The 25,981-nt window shown below is 46.0% G+C and overlaps 11 protein-coding genes across 11 annotated transcripts; 7 read left to right on the forward strand and 4 right to left on the reverse strand.

Moving 5' to 3' along the window:
• Nucleotides 1-225: 225 nt before the first annotated feature.
• M431DRAFT_494557 (hypothetical protein) lies at nt 226-1,217 on the reverse strand (the record flags this gene model as incomplete). The annotated part of the gene is made up of 5 exons (XM_024917264.1): nt 226-497; nt 607-703; nt 771-847; nt 907-1,021; nt 1,074-1,217. The coding sequence occupies 5 exons, from the start codon at nt 1,215-1,217 to the stop codon at nt 226-228; spliced, it is 705 nt and encodes a 234-aa protein (XP_024775801.1).
• Nucleotides 1,218-1,596: 379 nt separating this feature from the next.
• Nucleotides 1,597-3,009, forward strand: M431DRAFT_5023 (hypothetical protein; the record flags this gene model as incomplete). Its single annotated transcript, XM_024918138.1, has 4 exons — nt 1,597-1,889; nt 1,945-2,442; nt 2,498-2,683; nt 2,766-3,009. 4 exons carry the CDS (start codon nt 1,597-1,599, stop codon nt 3,007-3,009), a joined length of 1,221 nt encoding a protein of 406 aa, XP_024775802.1.
• Nucleotides 3,010-3,635: 626 nt separating this feature from the next.
• On the forward strand, nt 3,636-5,866 carry M431DRAFT_553023 (hypothetical protein; the record flags this gene model as incomplete). The annotated part of the gene is made up of 9 exons (XM_024921376.1): nt 3,636-3,893; nt 3,959-4,060; nt 4,267-4,315; nt 4,468-4,550; nt 4,606-5,004; nt 5,066-5,192; nt 5,253-5,372; nt 5,429-5,590; nt 5,652-5,866. The coding sequence occupies 9 exons, from the start codon at nt 3,636-3,638 to the stop codon at nt 5,864-5,866; spliced, it is 1,515 nt and encodes a 504-aa protein (XP_024775803.1).
• Nucleotides 5,867-6,907: 1,041 nt separating this feature from the next.
• M431DRAFT_83464 (hypothetical protein) lies at nt 6,908-7,756 on the forward strand (the record flags this gene model as incomplete). Its single annotated transcript, XM_024923310.1, has 2 exons — nt 6,908-7,247; nt 7,335-7,756. The coding sequence occupies 2 exons, from the start codon at nt 6,908-6,910 to the stop codon at nt 7,754-7,756; spliced, it is 762 nt and encodes a 253-aa protein (XP_024775804.1).
• An 822-nt stretch (nt 7,757-8,578) lies between these two features.
• On the reverse strand, nt 8,579-9,685 carry M431DRAFT_481575 (hypothetical protein; the record flags this gene model as incomplete). The annotated part of the gene is made up of 1 exon (XM_024915967.1): nt 8,579-9,685. The coding sequence occupies one exon, from the start codon at nt 9,683-9,685 to the stop codon at nt 8,579-8,581; it is 1,107 nt and encodes a 368-aa protein (XP_024775805.1).
• Nucleotides 9,686-12,455: 2,770 nt separating this feature from the next.
• M431DRAFT_481576 (hypothetical protein) lies at nt 12,456-14,109 on the forward strand (the record flags this gene model as incomplete). The annotated part of the gene is made up of 2 exons (XM_024915968.1): nt 12,456-12,940; nt 12,993-14,109. The coding sequence occupies 2 exons, from the start codon at nt 12,456-12,458 to the stop codon at nt 14,107-14,109; spliced, it is 1,602 nt and encodes a 533-aa protein (XP_024775806.1).
• A 1,801-nt stretch (nt 14,110-15,910) lies between these two features.
• M431DRAFT_5028 (hypothetical protein) lies at nt 15,911-17,132 on the forward strand (the record flags this gene model as incomplete). Its single annotated transcript, XM_024918214.1, has 4 exons — nt 15,911-15,975; nt 16,026-16,092; nt 16,157-17,055; nt 17,114-17,132. 4 exons carry the CDS (start codon nt 15,911-15,913, stop codon nt 17,130-17,132), a joined length of 1,050 nt encoding a protein of 349 aa, XP_024775807.1.
• Nucleotides 17,133-17,308: 176 nt separating this feature from the next.
• On the reverse strand, nt 17,309-20,321 carry M431DRAFT_83158 (glycoside hydrolase family 115 protein; the record flags this gene model as incomplete). Its single annotated transcript, XM_024923276.1, has 2 exons — nt 17,309-19,832; nt 19,900-20,321. The coding sequence occupies 2 exons, from the start codon at nt 20,319-20,321 to the stop codon at nt 17,309-17,311; spliced, it is 2,946 nt and encodes a 981-aa protein (XP_024775808.1).
• A 999-nt stretch (nt 20,322-21,320) lies between these two features.
• M431DRAFT_481579 (hypothetical protein) lies at nt 21,321-21,824 on the reverse strand (the record flags this gene model as incomplete). Its single annotated transcript, XM_024915969.1, has 1 exon — nt 21,321-21,824. One exon carries the CDS (start codon nt 21,822-21,824, stop codon nt 21,321-21,323), a length of 504 nt encoding a protein of 167 aa, XP_024775809.1.
• A 307-nt stretch (nt 21,825-22,131) lies between these two features.
• Nucleotides 22,132-23,150, forward strand: M431DRAFT_83939 (hypothetical protein; the record flags this gene model as incomplete). Its single annotated transcript, XM_024923371.1, has 2 exons — nt 22,132-22,267; nt 22,333-23,150. 2 exons carry the CDS (start codon nt 22,132-22,134, stop codon nt 23,148-23,150), a joined length of 954 nt encoding a protein of 317 aa, XP_024775810.1.
• Nucleotides 23,151-23,662: 512 nt separating this feature from the next.
• M431DRAFT_481581 (hypothetical protein) lies at nt 23,663-24,491 on the forward strand (the record flags this gene model as incomplete). Its single annotated transcript, XM_024915970.1, has 2 exons — nt 23,663-23,789; nt 23,848-24,491. The coding sequence occupies 2 exons, from the start codon at nt 23,663-23,665 to the stop codon at nt 24,489-24,491; spliced, it is 771 nt and encodes a 256-aa protein (XP_024775811.1).
• Between the last annotated feature and the right edge of the window lie 1,490 nt (nt 24,492-25,981).

Below are 25,981 nucleotides of genomic sequence, written 5' to 3' on the forward strand. Positions count from 1 at the left end.
GGCCGAAACGCCATGTCCGGCTAAACACGTACGCAAGTGATCCTCCGGATGCTCCTCATAGACCATATCCAATTGCCGGACAAGGGCCGTTGACCTGATCGAGAGACTTAGGTTGACGAAAAAAAGAGTTATATGTAAAATATTAGATTTAAAACTAATTGTTTAAACCATTTTACTAAGTAAGCCAAAAATAAATTTATGCTCCTATCTCTGCTCTAGTAGCCACTAAAATTCCATAATTTTTCCTTCGGCATCCATGAACCCGCCGTTTTGTGAGGCTCCGATGCTCTCAATTGTCTTAACAATTTTCGGAATTTGCACGTCCATTTGGTCCGGACCAGTCATTCCGGTGAGTTTTGTTGGAATCCAGCCAGGATGAATACCGGCAACAATGACTTTGCTCTTGGTCATCTCCATCTGCATGCCTAGAGACCTGGTGACTTGGTTCAGGGCAGTTTTGGAGACTTTGTATGCCATATACTTCCCATCTTTGTTTGCTACACCATGAGTTAGCCGTGCAAATACCCACTCACGAAATGTATCTGCCCGTGTATGGCCCCTTGGGTTCTCATATTGCATCAGCACGTATAATTCTTCCTTACTTACCAGCAATTTGGCCCGCATTTGACGCTATGTTTATAATCTTTGGGCTTTTACTCTTCTCTAGAGCCGGCATAAAGATTTGGGAGACGATGAAAGGTCCCTAGTGATAAAAATTGTGTGAATGATCACCGTTTGAATGGAGACATAACCTACGGTATACTACTTACCACAGCGTTTACACGAAATTTGTCAATCAGAGCTTCAGCTGTGACCTCATCCCACATCCTGGGACGTGTAGGAGCCCCTATTTAGAGTAAAAGTTGGCAAAAAAGCTCGAACAATAAACTTTTGGAGGAAAGCTACCGGCATTGTTAATCAAGATGTCGAGAGGCTTATCACCCCAAGAGTCAAACGCAGCGGCAATAGTGCTTTCATCAGTAACATCAAACTCTATGACGCTCGCTCCGGTTTTCCTCAACTAAATAGTCTGATTAAAATACGTGGAGATATATTAGCAGGATAAGCCTTACCTCTGCTACACTTGGGTCGTCACGGCTCTCGGGGCGTACCGAGCCAAAGACGTTGTAATTTCTCGCAATGAACGCTTTGCAAAGGCTTAATCCAATGCCACGATTTGCTCCCGTTATAAGCACGTTTTTCTTTACAGGCGCCATTTCTGCTTCTTGATTGAATGGCTGTTGCAGTGGCAAAAAGAGGCAAAAATAATGACACACCGGTTTGCAAAACTTTTTGATAGAGAGACGAGGCGAGCAGAGTAGTGAAGGTCTATGCTACAGCGAGATGACGAAAAGGAAACGGGCTCGTGCCAGGGCACGGACAAATTTGAGGCAGTGACTGCGATATCCTGCGCCTGAAAGGAATGTTGCGTTGGCGACGTGCCAACAGCTTGAACTTGAAAATGAGGGGGTGGTGATGCTGACCTCCTGACTTCGCAACTATAAAAGTAGAGCTGTTTCTCTATTGCCAACCTTTTGCTAAATAATAATAAATCTGATCACGCAAAGTCCCAAATCTTGGATTCCAGTGCAAACTATGGATTCCAGTCCCGACCTGTCTTCTTCTGGACTACTTCATCGAGCCGTTGGAGGGGTAAAACAATTTTTAGATGGAGACCAAAACCAGCCTGCCTTTGATCGAGTAGCCCTTCGCTTGTACGGGGCATTTCCAAAACAGCGCAATGGCCAATATCTACACGAACACTGGGAGCAAGGCAATCTTTTAGTTAATCATATCGTCGCATTGAACAAACGCTATCTTAATACGTCTTTGTCTCCCCAAATCTCTCCAACTTTTTACTACATACGTCTGCTTAGCAATTGCGCATGGTAAGTTCTTTTCAATATAATCTGGCTGTGCAAGTTAGTGTTCTGACATATTTAGGTTCCTTTACGAGAAAGACAATTATCATGAGGCACAAACAATATTGGTTGGCGGCCTCGACGCGTGCGAACAGCTGAAGCTAGTGTCTAAATCCCCTGAGATCGATATCATCCACGCCCATATGCTAAACACTAGTGCTATTCTTGATGATTGTGGAGGACGTTTTGACTCCCAAATTGAGAAGCTCAAAGAGGTCCTGGAAATACGGAAACGCGTGCTTCCCCAAGATCACGAAGAGATTTCTGGTGTTCTCAATAACTTGTGTCTGGCATACGAAAGTGCTATGCAATTCCAAGAAGCGTTGGAATATAGAGAAAAATCTTTAGAAGTCTGCCGGAAGCACCCGAAATCGATGTCTCGAGAAACTAAAATTCAGAAGAGAGAGTTGGTATATTCGAGATTGCTTTTGGCCATGGGTCAGCTGGAAGAGGCAAAAAAATTGTTTCCTGGACTGTCGCGATATTTTGAAATCATCCAGAACTGGTATTTTATTGGACAGTAAGCCAATTGCAAATCCCAAGGCTAATAGAAGGCTGACGAGTTTCCACTATAGTTTATACATCATTATGGGCAATTATCACTTTGCTAAGCGAAACTTTCAGAGTAGCCAAAGGTGTTTTTTGCATGCTCTGAAGCAGTATGAAGAGGTTGGAAAAGCTACGGACCACCCACAGGCAGCCGCTTGTCTCTACAAGATTGGTCGTGTTGCTTTGGAGGAAGGGGATTTGGATAAGGCGATGTGAGTAGCAGTCCCCCTTCTTCCCTATCAATCTTTGCAACATTATCTATACATTTAACTACGGAAACTGACGCCTCTACAGAGAAAAATTTCGCGAGGCAATCAAACGACTCCAATTGATTGATCCGATGAACCCTCAAATTGGAAGGATCAACTTCATGCTTGGCAAAGCATTGAAGAGGACTGGTGGTGACCACACAGATGAGATAGGAAAGCTGGAGAAAGAAATTCAGGTCATCGTGCAAAGGCTGAGACCACAGCAAGATTTATCGGCAGAGATCACAGAGGCTCTCCTTGATTCGCTAGTCGACGGGATAATCCGCTGAACAAGAAAGTAGATAGATGAATACAAATTCATCGAGAAAGTTAGCAGTGAGGCAATAGATATCTAAACCGTGTAAGTAGAGACTAGTCCTAACAGTTATGCGTCCTTGGCGTCCTTGCTAAGTCTGCCAATCAATTTCTCAGGCCATTTATGCTGGTCCTCGTGTAATGAAGTCAAATGTCCTAGAAGTCGTAGCGGATGGCTTGAGCGTCGTTGGTGAGTTGGACTGGCATAGAGCTTTCATGCCTAAGTTTTGTTACATACCTGATCTTTGGCCGGTGCGGGGGGCCTCGGAGTTCAATGAAAGCTGCATTGGCCCGTTGGCCACATCAGAAGGACAAAGCTCTTTTTTTTCCTTTTTCATACCACGTGGCCATTTGAATCTATGCGTGTGTATTCATCATAGTCACGCTCACGACTATTCTTCTGCACAAAGTAAGCAAATTTGGCAAACTATAGCCAAGAGCCATGTCTCACCAGCCTCGATATCCGGAGTCAATCTCCAACAAGACAGCGGCGGATCAACCGTCATACGAACCGTTAGAATATGCAAATACATCTTTGTGTCTGCCCAAATCGCCGGGCCGTTTTGATGGTGGAATTCATTTTGACTCCTCAACCAGAGGCATGGGAGACATCGATGTGTTGAAGACAACTGCATCAGACCTCAAAGACATGCTTAACAAAGGACTTATAACATCTCGTACTATAGTCGAAACTTATTTGGGCCAAATTAAGCGACATAATTCACAAGGAATGGTGCTTAATGCACTCATTGACATTGCTCCGGAAGAGTCGCTCTTAGAATTTGCGGATATTTTGGATGCCGAGAGAGCTGCAGGCAACCTCCGTGGAGACTATCATGGAATACCAATCGTGCTAAAGGTATGCTGGCACTAATTTGCATCATGTTGCCGATTGTATGAGAATTAATCTGTATGTCTATCAAGGACCTGATAAATACCGACCCATCTCTTGGAATGAGAACAACACTGGGCTCATATGCCATGGCATCGGCAAGACCTGCCAGAAACGCATTGGTAGTTGACGTGGTACGTTTGTATAAGTCCAAATCATCTTTCAGAAGGCTATATCGAAACTTGGACTGCATTATCGGAGAACACAGTTATTGAAATACCTACTCGTCAAAGGGTCCCAACTCAAGCAGTCAGCCCTGCGTCTGACAGTCCATCCGGCATTTCAAATATAGCAATATGTTTACTCTCATGTTTAATCTCGCTAATTGAAGTCTTCGTAGCTTCTCCAACAAGGACTCATTGTTCTAGCAAAAGCAAACCTATCAGTGAGTAACCAATTCTCAAACAACATCCATCGACACATCTAATAAGCATCACAGGAATTTGGAACCAATAAGTTAAGAAATTCCACCATTACTTTTAGGAAGTATCGTAATTACTCGAACCTGTTCTCGAACACAGATCTGGGTCTTCTCCCGTAGGCTGGTCCCCAATTGGAGGCCAAACCCAGTCTCCTTACATCATTGGGGGCGTCTCACCTGGTGACACTTTACTCGGACATAGTGTCAGTACCCAACAACGACAATTTGTTCATTACCATTCATTAACCCCGAATTTAGAATCCAGGAGGCTCTTCCAGCGGCTCCGCAGTTTCCGTTGCGGCCGGTTTTACTCCATGGTCTATTGGGGTAGAAACAGATGGATCTGTCCAAACCCCCGCTAGCCGAGCATCACTATTCGCCTTGAAGCCGACAATAGATATGATTTCAGGTGATGGTGTCTTTAAGCTGACAAATGCCTTTGACAGCCTTGGAGGAATGGCTAAATCAGCGCAAGATCTTGCAGCGCTGACTGAGATTCTTTTTCTTACAGTGCCTGGCAGTCCAATGGCCGGAAAGAGTTTGACAGCAGACTTTTCGAGCTCTCTTGACGGGCTCCGTCTAGGATTCGTTGAACCGAATGATTGGATGTTCTCTTCAACGATTCTTGAGCCAGACGAAACGTACCTGCAGCAGCGAGTATGCCCGGTTATCCCTGTCAGACCTTGGCCAATTCGGATCAGATATTAATAATTTTTAGCGAAACCATTGGAACCACGCGATGAACGAGTTAAATCGCCTGGGAGCGAAGATTGTTTCTCCAATTAAGATCAAGAAGACTTCTGAGTACACCTTCGAAGGCAAAAGCAGCTACCAAGTGATTCGATGTAAGTCTCCCTGTTGAATCAGAAAGCATGTGGTATGAAGTTCATCCTAATTCAATACAGATGGCGGCTGGAAGCGTATTATTGCTGATTATCTACATGATCTGGCGGAGACTAAGGTCCACTCACTCGAAGATATTGTAGAATTCAGCATACAGAACCCTGACCTGGAGTTTTCTGATGGTAAATAAGCCCCATTCATATGTTTGATGCACTTCAAAATCTTACAATTCATTTAGTTTGCCAGAATCAAGACTCTTTGGTTAATATATTAAAGTATGACATTCCTGCCTCTGTCGTGGACGATGCTGTCAGAGACGTCCGCCAAGCCGCTGGTCCCGAGGGTATAGACCGCGCACTGAAGGAATATGGTATCGATGCTATCATAGCACCGACTGATAGTGATATCCATTAGCTCGCGTCCTTTTCAGGTATGAACATATGAGGACATGACATCCAAAGTTTCTATGCTAACCTTCAACGTAGGTTATCCCATGGGCACTATGCTCCTAGGCTATCTGCTTCCTAGTGGGCGCCCTCATGGATTAAGCATCATCACATCCAAATACAATGATGCATTGATACTTCGAATCATGCACGTGTATGGTACAAAGTCATTTACTAGGAAAGTACCATCTCAGCTGGAAGCGGATACAGTCGGAAAGGCTTGTATTTGAGGTGGTAGCTCGTGGGTCTAGATTTAGTATGACCTGTGGAAGCAATCAGGGTTGTCAACCGACCGGCAAAGATAGCAAAGAAAAGTCATAACAAAGCCCATCTTCTCCATATAGATAGCAACAAGTGATACTCTCGAATGGGAACTCCTGTGTCAATTATCCGTCAAGTCATCTATTACGCCAGATAAACGGTTCTTATAGAAGACGTTTCTCAGCTGTTGCTGCTTATCAAAGTTAGAGAATGGCCAATTCAGCGCCTGTAATTGCAAACAGCCTGCCATCCAGCATCCCGTGTCTCGGAGTTTTTTAAGCTATATAGTAGTGTCAGAAATGAGAGGAATACAGCCATGGTAGCAGATACTAGGGGGATATAGCGATAGTTATTAAAAGTATCGGATGATAGTGACAGTTTTAAAGACATTAAAAACTGGTTATTTACTACCTGCTGGATACTTAAGTAAGGAGGTCAGCAAATAAAAGAGTTCCTTTTACATTCTGTTCTGACGTTTGAACTTCACGCAGTCGTTGAGGTGCTAGCTATTAGTTCTCTAAATTAAGATGCGATCGAAGAGAATATAAATAATCAGTCAAGTGTTATTATTCAGCTTCTCAGTTGCTTGCTTCCTGTAAAAGCCTCTTGTGCGTGGATTTGTAAAGATTTAACTGCTCTTGTCCAAAATAGGCCGTGTTCCAAGAATTGCCTAAAAGGGCATTAGCTGTCTCGATTATGAGATCATCACATGTTGAATGATGGAACCCACCAAGCTTCTCGCATTATATATCATGCAATTAGAAACCAACGAGTTCTTTTATTGTGAGTAATGGCTGTAGCATACAATGCACCTTGCTGCGCGTATTTCTAAGCAGCTGTTTGCTGGCGCATTTGGGTCCTATTCAACTCGTCTGAGAAGTATTTATATACTATTAGACCCTCATCCTGGCATTCGCGACAATATTTCCAACAAGTTTCACAGCAGCGGTCAAATACAAGAGCGTTCATTTCATCACACTAACAAATTAGATTATCACAAGTCTCCCAAAATGGCACCTCAACCACATATCAAGTTATACACAGACTCAACTCCCAATGGAATTAAGATCACCACAGCATTGGAAGAGCTTGGGCTCCCTTATGAGCTAGAGCACCTCGACATCAGCACTCTTCGCCAAAAAGAGCCATGGTATCTTGAGATCAATCCCAATGGCCGCATTCCTGCCATTGTCGACACATTTGACGACGGCGAGCCAATTAGAGTGTTTGAAGGTGGAAGCATCTTGCAGTACCTGACTGATCGCTATGATCCCGAACACAAGCTCTCGTTTCCCAAGGGCAGCAGAGATTATTATGAATGCAACAACTGGCTATTTTTCCAGCATGGAGGTGAGTCCACTAGATCCTTTATTTTCCCTTCTCCCTCTTGCGCAATTGCGGCATCTGATCAATCGACTAATTGTTGTCATTATTTAGGCATTGGACCCATGCAAGGCCAGGCGTCCCATTTCCTGCGCTATGCGCCCACCAAAATTCAGTATGGAATTGACCGATATGTCACTGAGACAAAGCGGCTCTATAATGTCCTTGATGTTCAACTTTCGAAATCTAAGTCTGGATTTTTAGTCGGAGATCACATCTCAATTGCAGACATCGCAGCTTTGTCCTGGGTCATCTTTGGTCCCTACGTGGATGTTCCCTTGGATCTTTTCCCAAATCTGCACAAGTGGGAAGCAATGCTGAGCGCAAGGCCCGCTATCACTAGAGGATTCCACATCCCCAAGGTATTGGGCATTAAGAGCGATGACCCGGAAGGCGCTGCAAAGTACCAGCAACGTCATGCTGATTGGGTGTTCAAGGGCATGCAGGCTGATCAGCAGGCCTTTGGTCAAAAGTAATGGTTATATGGGCAGAATAGATAGAGTCCTCAGATTTCCAATGGACATGTATTAATGACGTATATAATGGTACAAAGTTCTAGCGCAAACTCGCAATTTCTTGCCCTCTTTCTGCTGTACTTAATAATGGACGCAATTTTATCATACAACATACCCGTCACTTCCGTCTCAGTGGAACTATAGACCTTGTGTAAGAGGTTATTTGAGCTAACCTTATACACTAATTCTACCTTGGAGGACATCAAAAAAACGGATGTTGGGGTAGTTTGCCCGCGGTCCGCTGCAAAAGAGGCAAATGCCGTAGTCGTGCTATGTATCTTCGGGTTTCTTCATGACCTATTTACCTGTAAGCATTGCCCGAGTTCAAGGCTTTCAACTCGAAACCCAGTCATTCAACCTTCGTATTTCTCCTCTCTCGCCCGGGAGCGCCGTTGGAAGAATTGCTTACAAGAGCAGAATACGCGCATCTGGGAACCACGCGGGAGCCCCGCATCTCCGCGAGCTAACAAAAGCATCTTTCCTGTCTTGGAATATACCATGGATGATAAAATTCCCTGTTTCGGAAAGAGTGAAAAAGAGTAGTGGCTTCAAGTCCTTGGCACGCATGTCAGTAAACATAAGTTCCGTTATTAATGAATAGCTTAATTTCAGCTTCTAGTCTTACCATTAGAAGTAAACATCATACTAGAGAGTGTGTGTTGCTATAGTAGAAAACAGCTGAAATGTAGCATCTGAAAGGGGAGATATCTCAAACAGCCACATCATAGTAATATTCAGATGGCATCAAGTAATTACCACCAGCTTTCTTCAGCCATCGCTTCTTCAACAGAGCAACTGAGTCAATATGTTGAGACTTCCAAGATACTCCTTACTGAATGCGTAATCGGTATATCCTTTGAATGATTTGGTGGCGAATAAGTCCTGTTGGCTATAAGGAGTGAACTCCAGATCATGCTGTATCCTGAAAACAAGATCTGGGTTTGACGTGAAATACCTCCCAAGCATTACCACAATATCTTTGTCTGGATGACGTCCATCAACAAGATTTTTGGCTAGTTTTGAGTTATAGCCACCTTGTATAAGAATCGGTCCTCTGAAAGCGGTGCAGGCAAAATCCAACCATTCGTTATCTCGAATGCCATTCGACTCAGCAATGCGTGGCTCAGTCAAGTGGATGTAAGCAATCTTCAAATCGTCTGCTCTTTTTATAACGTCTGTAAATTGAAGAGCGGCATTTTTCTTCAATCTGATGTCTTGAGAAGTGCTTCCTGAGCTCAGGCAAAGTCCAACACGCTTGATCCCAATTGCATGAGCCACAGCTTTCATAACCTCATGCAGGAATCGAGAACGATTCTCAACGCTACCACCGTACTCGTCGTTACGCTGATTAGTATCTTCCTGAGTAAAAGCGTCGATGAGATCGCCAGTTGCACCAAGAAGTTCCACGCCGTCAAAGCCTGCTTCGGCTGCATTCTTAGCAGCCCGTACGAAATCTTGTACAGTATCCTTGATTTCTTCAATACTCATAGCCTTTGTCGTAGGGAGATCTGTGTCCAAAGAGATGGTACCAGGGCCTCTGATGATGGTCGCCTCCTTTCCCAGTATTTCGTGTTTCAGTACGCATAGTTGAGCAAAGATATAGCTTGCTCTCATGTGGACTTCGACAATCGTTTTCCAAGCAGCTGTCTGTTCGCGTGTAAAAAGTCCTGGTGCATTACGCAAACCAACATTCCTCTTTGATATGAGATTAGGTTCGGTAATCAGGAGGGTTCCTGGCACAGAGGCTCTCTGGCAGTAATATTCTTTCATGAGATCTGTCGGTACATGCTGATCATCAGCCCGAAACCGACTGACCCCTGCCATTCCAATCCGATTTTTAATTTCGATGTTGCCAATGTTCAAAGGGATAAAAAGGCGGGATTCATCCATTTGTTCTGGCAAGATAGTGAAGTAGATATTTCGAGGTGGGTGAAGAGAGGAAGAGAGTCACTGAAAAATAAATCCAGTTCATTGTTGCCGTCAGTATAAATATGTACGGAAGGGCATTTTAGCTGCATAGCTTAAGAGCCAACAGATAATAATGAGACCTTGAAATATCATGCTTGAACGAGTAGGTAATTGCAATGATATCTAAGTGAGCACTGTACCATGGTGAAGAGGGTGTGGAATTTACGTGTGTGTAGGTAACTAGACGTAAGCTGAACTGCGGACCAAGAGCGGACCAGGATATGCATAATGCAATTCTTTCTGCCAGAACTTTGGGCGGCATATGTTTTTTCTTCACTTTTCTCTTTTTCATTTCACCAACTTAGACACGGGTCAAGTATATGTGGTTGATGCAATCTGAAGGAAAGTTTACGTTTTATAGCGACATAAGATGCTGAGTAGTCACGGCATTCTTTTCATTCTTTGGGAAGTTTTCATTTCTTCTAAGATTTGGCATCCAGTCTCTGTGTAGATGGTCGCCTCCGGATATGTTCAGTATAGATAGTGAGCGAGTTCTGACGATTTCTGACGGTATGGTCACAGCGGCAACTAGATATCCTCGCTACTTTATGAGTCTGGCTACATATTTTTCATCAAAGAGATCTCTATGATTTAGACAGGTAACCGTCATCAGGCTCATACATTTCACTTCAAATTGTGAAATTGTCCCTTTGATGAAACAATACTATGCTTTGAAGCGCGCCTTTCGTTTTCTTTCCCACTAACTGTTCAAAAACAATGTTGCTTTCAAAGCTTTGGCGTACAAGTAAATTAACCGGGCAGGTTCTCTTAGCAGCGCTGACAAGAGTTTACGATCAAGTGATTACAGGAGTTTATTTGAGCAACATTTTGGTCATTCAGGATACCTGATTGCGAATGCCTGTTGGTATGTTGAATCCTGAGTGATGGCGAGTTCTTGTACATTCCAAGCACTATCACGCTACTTGGACCCTCTTCCAACACCACCATCTTTACATACATGACTGCATCTGTTGTTTGAAGTATCGGTGTGTTCTTTACATCTGCTACTTATCTAGTGGTTAGCCGGTCATTGAAATGTACAGGATTTTCCCAGTTAGGGAAGAAATGTGCTCGAGGGGCACCTCTTTATACCCGCGATAAAGCCCGTGTTTTACTAACTACATTCAGCAAAGCGTTATATAAGTACCTAAAGCTCTATAATTTCATAGATGAAAAGTTATATTTTAAAGTACTCTTAAATATTTCATCAATTCTATTACTTTTATGTTGTTTATGCTAAAGGCCCCCTGGGTAAGCGGGCTGCTTAAGGAGTATAGCGCACTAAGATACATGTATCTATACGAATTGAACCTAGCTGCCTAAAAGAAACCCGCCTAAGAGCGGTGAAGCTGCGCTGCTCGAAGCTACATGTATCCAAGACGTGCTTCTTAAAGCTGCATGTGCGTGCTGAAGCGATATATACTAACGTTATGTGCTGAAGCTCCTGTTTAAGTCATGATAATAATTATGTGGTGTTGCAGTGTAAGATGCAATATATATCAAAAATACATGTAATTTATTATATCAGCTGGTGTACTTTACCAAATTCAGATAAGCTTTTTTAAACGCTTTGCTAGATTAGGCGGGCAGTAAAATAATGGGCTATCTTAGGCAGTACCTAAAGAGGTGGTGCCCGTGGTCGAGAGATTTCTACAACAGGTTAGACTACATGTATACTTAAAGTGTGTATGCCGTTTCACCAATATCTCCAAGAATTACTGGACGATATCAATACGTCACATTTAACTCCATGCTTTGCAATCAACTCGAGGCTTAAAGTGGATAATACGTTGTTACAGATATTTGTGGCGTGATTGTCAAGAAAGAATCAGAAAACGCCTCAATGTTACCTTTCCCGGTCAAGCAAGAGAAGCAGGGAGCTACGCGACTGAGGCTCCTCCTGAATCCTAATGGCTCTGAAAAGAGCTCTGTTACATTGCCAAGAAACGGCATAAATTTCACAATCATAACATTATTTCCAGTAAACTCCCACTAACACGACCTTCGAAGCGACAATATCTAGTCTTAGCAATGCGCAACATCACCATAACACATGACAAGGTACCATCATGCCACGATATTTCTATATCCTCACTGCGTAGTGCCTCGTAGCTCATATTTAACAGATACACGTATCAGGCCATATCTTATATCTTGACAAGCTCTCTATTTTTACGCCAATAGGTTGAACGGCGCAGTGACAACGAGTAATCATCTGCATGGGGCGTTGAGAATCTATCGGGAAAGACTAGGTCAGACTTGGTCTCCAATCACTTATGCTAACACCGAAAGGAATAGATCCAGTAATTTGATTAACAACAAACGATTTTATGCGAGTGTCTCCGCAACCACTAAGTTCCACGAATGCGATGAAGTGAGAAAAGCTTCTGGCCCAAGGTCTATTACAAATACTTAGATAAATAACTCTGCATACCTTGGCTAAATGTGTACATAATATTTCGGGAGATGTACCTAATTCCTTGCCAATTAGCAATCCGAGAAAGGTCTCCGTGGATGCATTAGATGTCAGGTGGACCCGCTGACGAATTCTACGTTGGTAATGCGATTCTTGAGCGATGCATACGAGGGATATGTTTCTGCTATAAAGCGTAATCCATTCTACTAATCTTCTCAAATGGATCATATAATATCTAGTACGCAACAACATCTATCTAATCACTCTTAATTGACCATGCCATCAATCGACGCCCTTGTGGTTGGAGCTGGATTCGGTGGAATCTACCAGCTCTATAAGCTCCGGGAGCTTGGACTCTCGGTCAAGTTAATTGACAAGGCTTCCGACGTGGGCGGCACATGGTATTGGAACCGTTATCCCGGCGCCAACAGTGATTCTCTCAGCGAAGTATACAGATACAGCTGGGATAAAGAGGATTTATTGACATATCCATGGCCAAATCACTATGTATCTCAGAAGGAGATTTGGGATTATCTAAAGCATGTGGTCAAGCGCCATGACTTGCGAAAGTACATGCAATTCAGCACTGAACTCGAGTCCGCATCGTTCGACAGCTCTTCATCTTTGTGGACTGCTCAATTGTCCACTGGCGAGACCATCCAGACCAGATACTTGCTTACCGCCTTGGGGACTTGGTCCAAGGTGAACTATCCGGTCATTCCTGGAATCGAAAAATTTGCAGGCGAAAAATATCACACAGGGTACGTCTTTTCTACTAATCAGCTAAAACAAAGTTCTTACAAAAGTTTGCAGAAATTGGCCAAAAAATTATGACTTCAAAAATAAACGAGTCGGTGTCATCGGAAGTGGCTCAACAGGAGTCCAGGTTACGATTGCCCTTGCCGATGAAGTGAAGGAGCTCATATCCTTCCAACGCTCGCCGCAATACATCGTTCCCAATGGAGATGGGCCCGTCTCAGCTGAATTCAGAGACAACGTCAACAAGAACTACGACGAGATTTGGGACGGTGTTCGTAACAGCTACGCTGCGCACAATGTGAAGGAGAGCACGATACCGGCCATGAGCGTCAGCGCGGAAGAGCGCGAACGTGTCTTTGAATCGCTTTGGAAGCAAGGAAACGGATTCCGATTCATGTTTTCAGCTTTCTCGGACATTGTTATCAGTGAAGAGGCTAATGAAGAAGCTTGCAAATTTATTCGAAAGAAGATTTCTCAGATCGTGGAGGATCCTGTCAAGGCTCGAAAGTTGTCCCCTGATGGATACTATGCTAGACGGCCTATTACTGCGCCCGCCTACTATGAGACGTTCAACAAGAAGCACGTGGATATTGTTGACCTGAGAGAGACACCCATTACAAAAATTACTGAGAAAGGCATTCTCACCAATGAGAAGCTGCACGAGCTGGACGTCATCGTTTTTGCGACTGGCTTTGAGGTTGCCGATGGAAATTACACCACCCTCACTATCAATGGTCGCCAGCAATCTCTCAAAGAGCACTGGGCTGAAAAAACGACTTCTTATTTGGGCGTAGCTGAAGCAGGATTCCCCAACATGTTCTTGGTCGTGGGACCTCTGTCGCCATTCAACAACTTCCCGCCGACAATCGAGACCCAGGTCGACTTTATTTCAGGATTGATATCAAAGGCCGAGGCAAAGAGAAAGGAGGAGGCTTCAGATAAGGCAGTCCTCATTGAGGCTACCCAGCAAGCTGAGGATGACTATGTCGAAGCGTGTCGCGTGCTTGGAACGAAGAATCTCTTTAGAAAGGAGAAGTCGTACATTTTCGGCGCCAATATCGCAGGAAGGAAGCCAAACATTCTTTTCTGGGTTGGAGGTCTGGTTCACTACAGAAAGGCTCTTCAAGACGTGGTGGATGATGGGTATCGTGGATTCACATTTTCGTATTAGATTCGGTTGTTAAGATGGTTTTGCCGGGAATTGTAGAAACTTTGTAGAAGCAATAGCATTTCCATCTTCCACTTTTACAAAACTGTCCATCACTGTTCTTATCATCACTTTATCACATTTTTTTCATCATCACCGTGTACAATATCTTGTATAAGGCGTGTATTACCGGCTAATGCTTACTTATATACTGTGTGTGATACCAATCATCCATCTCCCCGCCAAAGGCTGAGGTACACCTCCTCCATATTCACGATCAAAACGCCCCAGTAGCACAAAGTCCATATGACAGCTCATCACTGTTTTTTTTTTTTTTTTACTAACAGTGAGAAGATAAATGCCGCCCTGTAATCTATGATACCGAGCCCAAAATGCTCGTTGTTTATATACACCAGATACGGAGTGAAGCAGTGCTATCATGAGGTTAATCGCCATGATCCAGAGACCTCAAACAAATATTAAGCTGAACAAACATCCTCTCATGCTATCGGATGTCGTATTTCTGATCTATTCATAAAAGCCTCATCCGTCATTCTCAAAAGCAAACCTCTGCCTCAATGTGTACCAGAACACGAATACTCCTCATCTGCCCCTGCAGAAATGCCGGTTGTGTTGACTACGGTGATATTTGCAATGGACTCGGCCACATTATTGATGTTGACATCACCAGCCGAGGCGTGTGGGATTATTGCACCTGGTGGTTTGTTAACGGCCCTCCAGAGCTTGTTCTGAATAGCTACATCGTGCCGCAATGCAAGGATCTTGCTTGGGAAAACATCAAGACAACAGCAACGGAGATCTGCGATAAGTGTAAAAGAGAATGCCAATGAATTAATTGGAGAGGGCAAGATTTCTCATGGGACCTGTTTTCAGCGATACAGACATTTCGTCCCAACGTCCTTCATTTTCGGAATGATCATGTTCTCACGGAGGAATCATTCCATGGTATATGAACAAAGAGAGTTATGGCAACAATACAATTCATATTTGAGATATTGCGATTGTCTTGAAGCGACTATTGCTCCCGTTTTCTAGGCGCAACTTATATGCTCATCTATGAGTTATAAGACAATAAGCATTTTCGCTTCATTCCCTATTGGTCAGAATCGGCCTAACTCTCAAAATGACCAGATGATGACCAGCTATTCGTAAAAAATAGTCATCCATGAGCTCGAACGATACTCCGAAGAGTGGATAGCATTTCTGTCTTAAAACTCCATAAAAGTTATATCATATTCCATGGGTTTACTATGGGTATAAGAACATCGGAATTGGCTAAAGCCGCTGACAAATTTGCCTGGTCCTCATTGACGGAGCCTTATTTAGACGCCGCATTACGCCATGACAAATGTGGGCGATTCATTTCAACTTGGCGATGCAGAATCGGGGAGATCAACCATCCGGCTTAGTTATAGAAACCTTCCAAATGATGCCGCTTCTCCAAATTACTGCTGCTTCGAATCGTGCTTCGCCGTGATTGTAAAAAGCAGCCCTCGTATAACGCAACGTAGATTACCTAAAAATACCACCTTGTCCATGGACAACTGTCTTATTTCCGCAGCGGGGCTTGACTCTGTGAATGATCAACCTCAAGAGAAGCATACAACAGCAAACGCCGAGCAAGTAAGTTCATGGTGTATTCAACAGACACTTGGCATTTCTTTTAGCTGCCAAAGCTTTTATAAGTACTCCTTCCCATTCTCTACATTATCCTCCCCAACACACAAACTGCTCCTTCTATGATCTCTCACTAACACCAATCTCAAGTCACCATCTCTCAACTCAGCAAACCAAAGCCGCCATAATGAAGGAACTCTTTATCTATGCGGAGCCCAAATACGGTGGTGTAATCAAGGAAACAGAAATACCGTAAGTCATCCTCCAAATCTTGTTCCAAGCCTTCACTGACATGCCACCAGAAAACCAGGGCCGAAGGAGGTTCTCATCAAGGTTGCATTTGCGGGGTTGAATCCCAAAGATTGGAAGGTATGAGAAGACAAATTAACTCATTACTACTCACTTCATAATATTAACAATATTCTGTCCACAGGCTACGCGAGGGTTAACTGAACCAGAAGCCTTCAATACTGGAGATGATGTAGCCGGCATCATCGAAGCAGTAGGCTCGGAAGTATTCGAGTTCAAAAAAGGGGATCGTGTCGCAGGTTTCCACCGGATGCGCCATCCTCACGGCACCTTCGCCGAATATACCGTTGTCAAATCATCCACGACGTTCCATCTCCCTCCAAACATCTCTTTCGAATCCGGCGCTGCATTTCCCCTAGCCTTCATGACCGCCGCCATCGCCTTGTATCAATGCCTGAAACTACCGATTCCAACAACCTTGCAAGATCCTGCAGCCGGAAAGACCCCCATATTGATCTGGGGCGGTGCCACTGCTGTGGGAGCTTTCGCTTTGCAACTCGCCAAGCTGAGCAACGTCGGTCCCATCATCACCGTCGCCGGCAACGGAATCGATTTCGTCAAGTCTCTCAACGCGGCGGACCACATCATCGATTACCGAGAAGGAGATGTAGTCCAGAAGATCATTAACGCCGCAGGATCATCCAAGATTAAGATTGCGTTTGACTCAGTTTCCGACTCCGTCAGTTACGAACCCATCAGTAAGGTGCTCGTCGCATCAGGCGGCGGCGAAATCAACATGGTCGATCCCGTCAAGCCGGGCTGGACATTCCCTGAGGGCGTGAAACTCTCGCGCACAATGGTTGGTTCGTCCCACGGCGATACTTGGGGCTTCGTCAACGAGGAGCAAGCAAAGGTGGACCAGGAGTTTGCGTATTGGTTCTACAGGTATCTCAGCCACTTGCTGGCAGAGGGCAAGATCAAGCCTCACCCAGTCGAGGTGCTTCCAGACGGCTTGAATGGCGTAGTCGGTGGTATACAGGCACTCTATGACCGGAAGGTCAGTGCGAAGAAGCTTGTGGCGCGGTAAGTTGAGAACATTAAGTGCGTATGGCAGACTCCTGAACTAACACCATCATTATAGCATTGGAAACGATCTGTAAATTTGCCTTGCCCAGCGAAAGCAGCCACTTAGTAGCTCAGAAGTATCTTGCTGTAATCCAATGCATAAATTTGTCCAGCTGGATAATGACACCACAAATACACAAACATGGAAGAGGTCTTTAGAAATTAAACCATCCTTCACCTCTTCATAGACAAGATATAAAAGAAATTACCTTTAAAATCCCAAATCAATCTTCAAGCTATCCAATTGCCCAATAACACTCACAGCCTGACTCTCTCCCTTCTTGACATAGGCACTCTGCGGAGGCCCCAGATACGTGTACCGTAAATCACCAAGATCAAGAATCAACTTCTCCAGACAGACATTCTGGCTCCGGAATCGCACTTCAATGGTGTGACTGCCCTTCTTCACCGTACCCAAGTTGTGCCCCTTCTTCCAGACACAGTCCATGACAGCCCCGGCCCAGCCTCTAGGAACGTCATCGGCGTTCGCTTCATCGTCAGTAAGACGGAATGTTTTGATGGGTCCTCCATCGAAGCGCACGTCGTACTGCATTCTGCTCGTCTTTTCAGTCTCAAGAGTAATGTTGAACTGAAGCTCGAGATTAGTATTGTCATGCTGTGAGAAGACATAAATCGGATATCGAAGGAATGGAATGTCATCTGGCTTGCTAAAATCGTAATCAAGGGGCAGAGTGACAGCTCCAGCAATAGGTCGACCTAGTGCAGGATGCAGAATGTATGGTGCCGTAACTACGTTGCCGGCGTCAATAGCCAAGTGGCCGCTCTCTTCAACAAACCCTTCAAAGTCTGCGGGAACGCGGCTGTTCCGCACAGTCATGTGGACTTGCTCGTAACCATCACGAGTACCAATGACTTCAATAATAACTTTGCCGTCAAAATTAGTGGGTACTTCTGACCAGTCAATAGTGATGATGACCCTGATGTCGTCGTCTCGGGGGTTCAGATGCCCTTGATATTGAGAAAGCTTGATCCACTTGTACTGTGGTCGAGCCTCCCAGGAAAACTCCTTTGTCCCGCGATGAAATACCTCAAAGTAGCGGGTCTGCTCTCCATAAGGTGTGATGAAAGGCAGAGTTACTCCAGGCTCGAGGCCGCCTCGGGATGGATGGGTTCTGTCCGAGTCCTCGTTGATGTGGCCGGGATTGATGCCTTCGATACCCTCTACCGCGATACCCATATGACCAACACTCGGGTTCGAGTCTTCTCTCGTTTGTACATAGCAAAGCCCATCAATCATGTTACGCGACGGCTCGGCACCAGTATCACCGTAGCCATAGTGAGGCTGGCGAAGCATAAGATCCCATTTACCATCTGAAATGGAATTGTACTCTTCGAACAAATCATGATCGGCATCCAAAAGTTCGATACACTTTTTCAGCATAGTGTTAGTCGTGTTTCGGCGCTGCTTGGCAAAGAGCTGATTCGTGTATTGGGCCACGCGCACTTGTGTGAATATGTAAGTAGCCTTGACAGGATGAAGTACGAGCTGGAAAAAGGCAGATTTGTGCTCTTCGTCAATGTGCGAGTATATGGCTTCGGTTTCTCCCAAGAGCTGTCGCCATCGCGCAATGATGTTGTCCGATTCATGGTATTTCTGGATGACAAAAGTAGATGCATCAATGTGATCCTGCTTTCGAATCGCCACCAGCTTGTTGAAGTCATACCAGGACTTTGCAATCCGACCGGCGTACTGTTCACCAAACTCTCGAGTAGCAAGATGCTCAAAATATTGTGGCAGAGTGGTTGCCGTGATGGAATTAATATCCCAAGCCAGGTCAAAAGCAAAGCTCATGGGAACCTCAACAGGCTTCAAGTCTCCGACATTGAAGATCCAGATACGATCGGCACCTCGGTGATGGGCTAATTGGAGCTGATGAAGGGCCTTGCCGAGGGTGTTGCTGTTGATCCACCTGTAGCAGCGCGGATAGCCTGTGTATTGGAAATGATAGTAGAAGCCCGAGCCTCCAGACCTCTTGTTCTCTTCCTCTGTTGGGAGACGACGGAGATTGCCAAAGTTGTCGTCGCCAAATAAGAGAGTCACGTCGTCGGGGATCACGAGTCCCTTTTCATAGTATCCCTGAACTTCTTTGTAGAGCGCCATGAGCTGCAAAACGCCATCTTCCTTGCCGTAATTCTTCTTGATGATATTTCTTTGTACATCAAGTACTTCGGTGAGGATCTTTACAGGATCGCCTCCAGTCATTGGTACATCGCCTTCGCCTCTCATTCCCATGGTAAAGTAGGATTCATAGGGCACAGCTCTCTCAGCTCCCTCTTCAAAGTAGTGCGTGACCTTTTCTTTGTTTGTATCCCAGTTCCAGGTGCCTCCTGGCTGAGTAGTAGACCACTCGTTCATGGCCCTCTGCATCGGCTCATGATGAGAAGTACCCATGACGATGCCGTAAGTATCTGCGAGCTCCTGGTTCTTGGGGTCGTCCACGAAAAACGACCGTCCCGGATATGGATATCCCCTCCACATTGCGGGCCACATGAAATTAGCCTTGAGGCGCAAGAGAAGCTCAAAGATGTAATGATACAGGTTGGCATCAAATGTGGGACCGAACTTTTCGTGTACCCAGCTGTCCATGCCAGGGCACTCATCATTAATAAAGATGCCACGATATTTAACACTGGGCTCGCCATTGCTTGTGGTTACAGGCAAGGCATAGATTTGCTGCTGCTTCTTTGGGGGCACATCCGCCCACCAATGCCATCTATTATTTGACGGCTTGTCAGAATTCACTGGTCCACTCTCAATCTGTGATTTGGGAAGAAGCTTACGGTGACACGCCAATTTGCTCCGAGAGGGAGTAGGTTCCAAAGATGGTTCCTCGTTTATCGCTCCCAGCAATGACCAGGGCGTCATCATAGCCATCAAAGGGCTCGTGTACAACCGTTGTGATCCAAGATTCCCATTTACCTTCGATTTGGCTGGGGTCAATCTTGCCTTGCTCCTTTAGCTGCTGGATCAAGGGCGATTTAGTGAGAGAGCCGATGACGATACATGATCGAGCCGGCGGAGCCGAAGGGCGAGTCTTGACAATTGGATTGCAGCGCTGTCCGGTGACCTTGGTAAAGTCCTGCGAGAGGTTGTTTGCCGCAATATGGACGCCCTCGTAGTCTTGCTCGTCGACAAAGATCTCAGCGCCGACGATGCTGAAGCCGTCGCCGGGCTCAAAAGTCACTACCTTTTGTTCAAGCATGGCTGTGACTGGCTGCAAGCTCTAGACGAGTGTGATGACGCAAGAGCTGGAGACAGCAGAAGAGAGGAATGAAGCTTATTTGTAGCTGGTGAAGCTCTATATGGAACATGCGTCTGGGGCTAGGTACACCGAGTATCAGCTCATAAACAGCTTCTCTCCGTGACGACGTCACGCGGGCATGGATTGTCGTGTCGGGTAATACGATGGACTGCTCCTCATTTACCGGACGCCACGGGATCGGCTGGAGACCCGATGGGAGGCCGGATATTATGTTGACTGGGGCCTGGGCACTCTGATCCACTAGCCAGGGATGGCGATCGAGACGGCGGGAGTCGTGAAAGTGAAACTTTGGACTTTTGTTTTGGCTCCTTGCAGATGTTGGGTTTAGATGTCAGCGACTATTTTAGTCATCCAAGGATACGATTAAACGTGAATCATCGAGTTTCATGTCTATTATCTTCCAATTGATTAACGATACGGAGTAGAGGTCATCGAAAGTGAGGCCAAGGGATGAGACCAGACGTCTTACAGCATCTCCGCAGCCACAAGGCAAGGTTCATCAGCGGTACAACCCCGCGTTTACGGCATCCACACCATCTCGATTCGTCGCTATTTTTGTCACCAACAGGAACGTGCGGTTCCATCACATGCAGTGTTCGATGAACTGCCTTGCATAATAGGAGAATTCAGCTTGATTATGTACAAAAGAGCCTCTCTATTCATGACCTGGCCATAAATGCTTATCAGGATATTAGATTCTCTCTTCTCCACCATATATGTACACATTGTCTAACATTTGAGCGCAAAGCTCTTGTTTGTAATTTCTTCAAGAGATGACGACGCCAAATGTCTAAAATGGCTCGCATTATGTAAATTGTCGCAATAGAACCGCCTCTTAGATTTCTTCGTGGTTGTATTCTAATCATCAGAGAACATGGCATGGATCACGGGCAGCAAGTCAGCTGGCCAAAGGCAATAGATGAAGGTAGGTCGACAGTATCATGATGCTGTGTGACCAGCCGCTGCCACCGCAAGGATTTCCTCCTCAAACCCGGGGATATAGTGAACTTCAACACCGCCCTCCTCAAGTAGCTGGCGGCCGGGATTCTTTCCGACAAAAGTCTCAGGCTCTAGAACCCCTACATAGACCTTCTTGATCCACGACTTCTGGCGAAGGATGCGCTCAACGCACGGCAGCTTGCCGCTGAGCCGCTTGAAGCAGGGCTCGACGGTGGTGTAAAGGACATGCGGGCTCTTCATAACAGCTCCGAGTCCCTCCTCAGTGGTGGAATGTTCTTCTGCGAGCTTCAAAAGACAGCACTCCTCGGCATGTGTGTTTCCCTCCAGCTCCAAGGTATAGCCTTCAGCAGAGATGTGGCCGTCTTCCAGTCTCTTCAAGATGGCGCCGACGCGGAAGTTTGTCGGCTTTGGCGGGGATTTCTTTGCCAGCTCCAATGCATGTTGCATCGACGTCTTGTGATCTTGGCTTGCTGGGGAATCCATGATGTCCAGGTTGTATCCAACTAATTTACTTGTAGGAATCCAATACTGCTGGTTGCTTCGATTTTGACAGTGAAAGTTCAAGTTGCATTCTAAGCTATCAGTCAGTATTAGTGAGCTTAGGCCTGCAACCTCCGGATATAGGGCGGCAGTTAGTGGATCCCGGCTGCCGACTCCATTAAGCTTAACGGTGTTCCTGAGCGCGTTGCGACGCGTGACCCAGCTAAAGAGCTTCACCTTTGATCAGCCTACCCTCCTCCGAGACTCTGCACTGCAACACAAACTTGCAGCGTTCCATCGAGCCTTGAAAATGTCGGACCACGAAGATGTCGTCGACGGCGAGCCGCCCGCAATCGACCCGTATGAGGTCCTGGGGCTCGAGCGCAATGCAACTGCTGACCAGGTCAAGAGCGCATACCGCAAGGCAGCGCTCAAGAATCATCCAGGTGGGTTGCCTAGAGAGAGGTCTGGAGGCGTCGTCACTCGCCATTGCTAACATTGGACGCTGCAGACAAGGTGTCCGATTCCGAAAAGGAAAAGGCTCATGAGACCTTCCAAAGCATTGCATTCGCCTACGCCGTCCTGTCAGACCCCGCGCGACGAAAGCGATACGACACCACTGGATCAACATCCGAGTCCATTGTCGACTCAGAGGGCTTCGACTGGAGCGAATACTACCGGGAGCAATACAAGGATGCAATCTCCGAAGATGCCATTAAGAAATTTGCCGCGAAGTACAAGCACTCCGACGAAGAGAAGGATGACCTCCTCATTGCCTACGAAGAGTGCGAAGGCGACATGGACCAGGTGTACGAACGAGTAATGCTCAGCGATGTTGTCGAGGATGACGAGCGGTTCCGCAAGATCATCGACGAAGCAATTGAGACGGGCGACGTGCCCAGCTTCCCAGCCTACAAGAAGGAAAACAAGCGAAAGCGCGCCGCTCGTGCCAAGGCGGCAAAGGCTGAGGAAGCAGAAGCAGAGGAGCTGGCCAAGGAGCTTGGTGTCCACGACAAAATCTTTGGAGGCAAGACAAAGGGCAAGAAAGGCAAGGGGAGCTCAGAGGACGACTTAGCAGCTCTGATTCAGAAGCGGCAGCAGGACCGTGCAGGGGACTTCTTCAGCCACCTCGAGGAAAAATATGGCGCAAAGAGCGCTGCAGGCAAGAAGGGCAAGGGGAAGAAGCGCGCTGTGGATGAAGACGAAGAGGAACCTTCAGAGGAGGCGTTCCAAGCAGCTGCAGCGAGGCTTAAGAAGGCCAAGGCTTCTACAAAGGATGAGAAACCTGCTTCAAGCACGGGTCGTCGATCGACGAGGTCTCGGCGGTAGAGTCAATGGAGCGTATGCTTTTGAGTATGGGATACAAGCCGGGCTGGTTTATTTCACAGGGCAAGGGGAAAGGGATTCGGGATTTGGGTTTACGGCGTCACATTCACGCAGCACATGCTATTCGGAAAACATGTTTTGGTATTTTACAGCCTCAGTTGGGCGCTGAGTGTGTGCCTGGGTAGATTTTCTATACGAGTATTTGTTGATAAAAATTCATGAATAAAATACACTGATGATAATTCGTACCATATTGCGCTGATGTTTATAAGTCATGGAACCCTGGAAATTCACATGTGTAGCTAACAAGTATAGCGTACAAGCTTCCGTGAGCTAGCGGGGCTTGAGGTGACGCGCCACGGCAACGAACGGCCTTTCCCACAACGCATCTGCTCCAACCCTGGATTTTCTTCTCCTTCAACGACTTACCAGACGATGAGCGCAAAGCCAATTGCGCGGGTATGGGTGCATGCGCTTGATTTGCCAGTGAATCAAGGCATCAGGACGCGCATTCCATGACCGAGGCTACCAAAGCTGCTCTTTATCCGCGATACTGCTTCCACCTATCGCCTACCGTGAATACCTGGTGTCTGCTACGAGCTGCCGACATTCACGCTCTAGATCAACATGCTGGCTTTGAAGGTGCGCATCTACTGGTGTCAACATAAATTTTGGCAGTTGAAGCTTACTGTATTTATAGGAGAAAACTTCTTCTTCTATAGAAACCTCCCGATAAAATGGGTGCGAGTGGTTGGCATCGTCGTGGCCATCGAGCAATTCTTCAACCGGCGGCTTTACACCATCGATGATAGCAGTGGTAGAAACATTATTGCTGTGACTACCCCGCCAGTGCCCGCAAAGCCAAAGAACGAATCGGCCGTCGGCGAACAACGAACGGGCAAGGATACAGATGCACCAGAGGCCGATCCTTATGCAGATATCGATGTTGGCGCGGTGGTGGATGTGAAAGGCAGTGTATCATCGTTCCGCAACGAACACCAGATCAATATCGAGAGGATGGCCGTTGTGAAGAGCACAGCTCAAGAGGTAGTACTATGGGAAAAGCGTACAAAATTTCGCCGCGAGGTCTTGGGCGTGCCTTGGGTGCTCCGGGACAAAGACGTACGCCGATGCCGTCGAGACGCAGAGCGATCAGAAGCTGAGGCAGAGAAGAAGAAAGCGAAGAAGCAAATAAAGGCCAAGGAAGCTAAATCAGGGATTACGAAGCTGCCTACAAGAGATTCAAAGAGCAAAAGCTCGCGTGACGACAGCGTGGCCAAGACAGTGCAGAAGATCATTCGGGAGGGCGCATCAACGGGGAAATATAATGCTCTTGGATTATAACATAGCATAGCATAGGATGGGATTGGAAAGTAATGTGTATTCCGTAATACAAACCAAATAAATTCTGGAATTCCAGCAGCAACACTCGTGCAGCGTCACCAATCCCCGAGCGCAACATCATGAGCACGCCGATGCAACGATACCTCATCATATCTTATCTCAGTACCGTGCAATCAGCAAAATAGGCAAGCAAATGGCATCAATCCAAACAATTCAAAGCGACACACGGCTCAATTGCCATCCTCCCACTCATGCAGCCGCCAAGCTCCCAAGATTATGTAGCTGCTCCACAACAACGGTCATCGATTTATTTTCCCCTCAAACAACGCATGGTATGTTCGTTTACCCAAAAGTCTCAAGCCAGCGCATACCAGCGCCGGGGCAACACCAAACACCATAACAGCCCAGCTCAGCTCCTGTCTAGGCCTAAACAACCAATTCCACCAAAAAGAGCGAGACTCTCAAACTTTGCATTGAGGAAAGACAAACGGTGACCCGTGACTCACTTGCGGAGGTTTTCAGCACATGCTTGCAGAGGGTAACACCAAGTTCAATATTAGGAGAGACCTTCTCTGTTAGTAGCTATCACCAGGCTACGCCTATGGCTCAGTGGCAGCTGACTTAGAAGATCATAGGCGAAAACCAACAGAGGCGTTATCGGAAGGGCTTCTCCTCTTGAGTCCCTCTTTCCTAAAGCCGGCTCGGTCTTTGTAGGGTAGAGGATACCAAATATTCCAAAGACGCGAGCCGTCTTTCTTAACTCTTTAGCATTGATTCGTACCTCATATCAGCACCTCTTTTCTTCCTACAAGCTCCTATTCAGCATCACTGTACATTTTCCATTTTTGGTTATATCTTCATCTTTTGTCCATCTGTCAACCTTCTGTGACAACTCCCTCCTGTACCACAATCACCATCGCTATTCCTTCATCCGCACCGCTCACAATCTCCGAGGCAGCACTTCAGCTCCGAATCGTCAGACAGGTATGTTCCAAGATAACAAACCACCACTGATTGTCTCTTTCTCTTTGCGGTCCGTCTGCATTCCAGGCTCCCTGGGAGTTTGGAGCCATGCATGGTTGTGAATCAGTTCCCCCACAAAACATCTTCTAGACACCCATTCCTCCGTGACTATGGATATTTTAATTCCACGTTGGAGACACTTCTTGGTTCTGATAATATGTCTCTCTTGGACATCTAAAGAACTTTGCTTGACGGCATCAAGTTAAAAACACACCTTCCACCATGTATACATGGATATTTTCAAATCTTCACCAATATCATGGCTTTATATCATTTCACATCATGGATTTGTTGGCTGATACTCGCTCAAGAGACTCTAGGTCTACCCGGTCCGGATACTGATCAAGCCCGCTTTGTCACCTCAGAAAAGACCGTTAAATCGAAGCGCCCGATCAGGACTCGGTTGCATTCTCCTTTTAGAAACTTCTTGTTGAATGAGACGTTGGCTTCTAGTACGACAGTCTCCA

The sequence above is a fragment of the Trichoderma harzianum genome (genome assembly GCF_003025095.1).
Source record: "Trichoderma harzianum CBS 226.95 unplaced genomic scaffold M431scaffold_5, whole genome shotgun sequence".
NCBI classification, from domain to species: domain Eukaryota; kingdom Fungi; phylum Ascomycota; class Sordariomycetes; order Hypocreales; family Hypocreaceae; genus Trichoderma; species Trichoderma harzianum.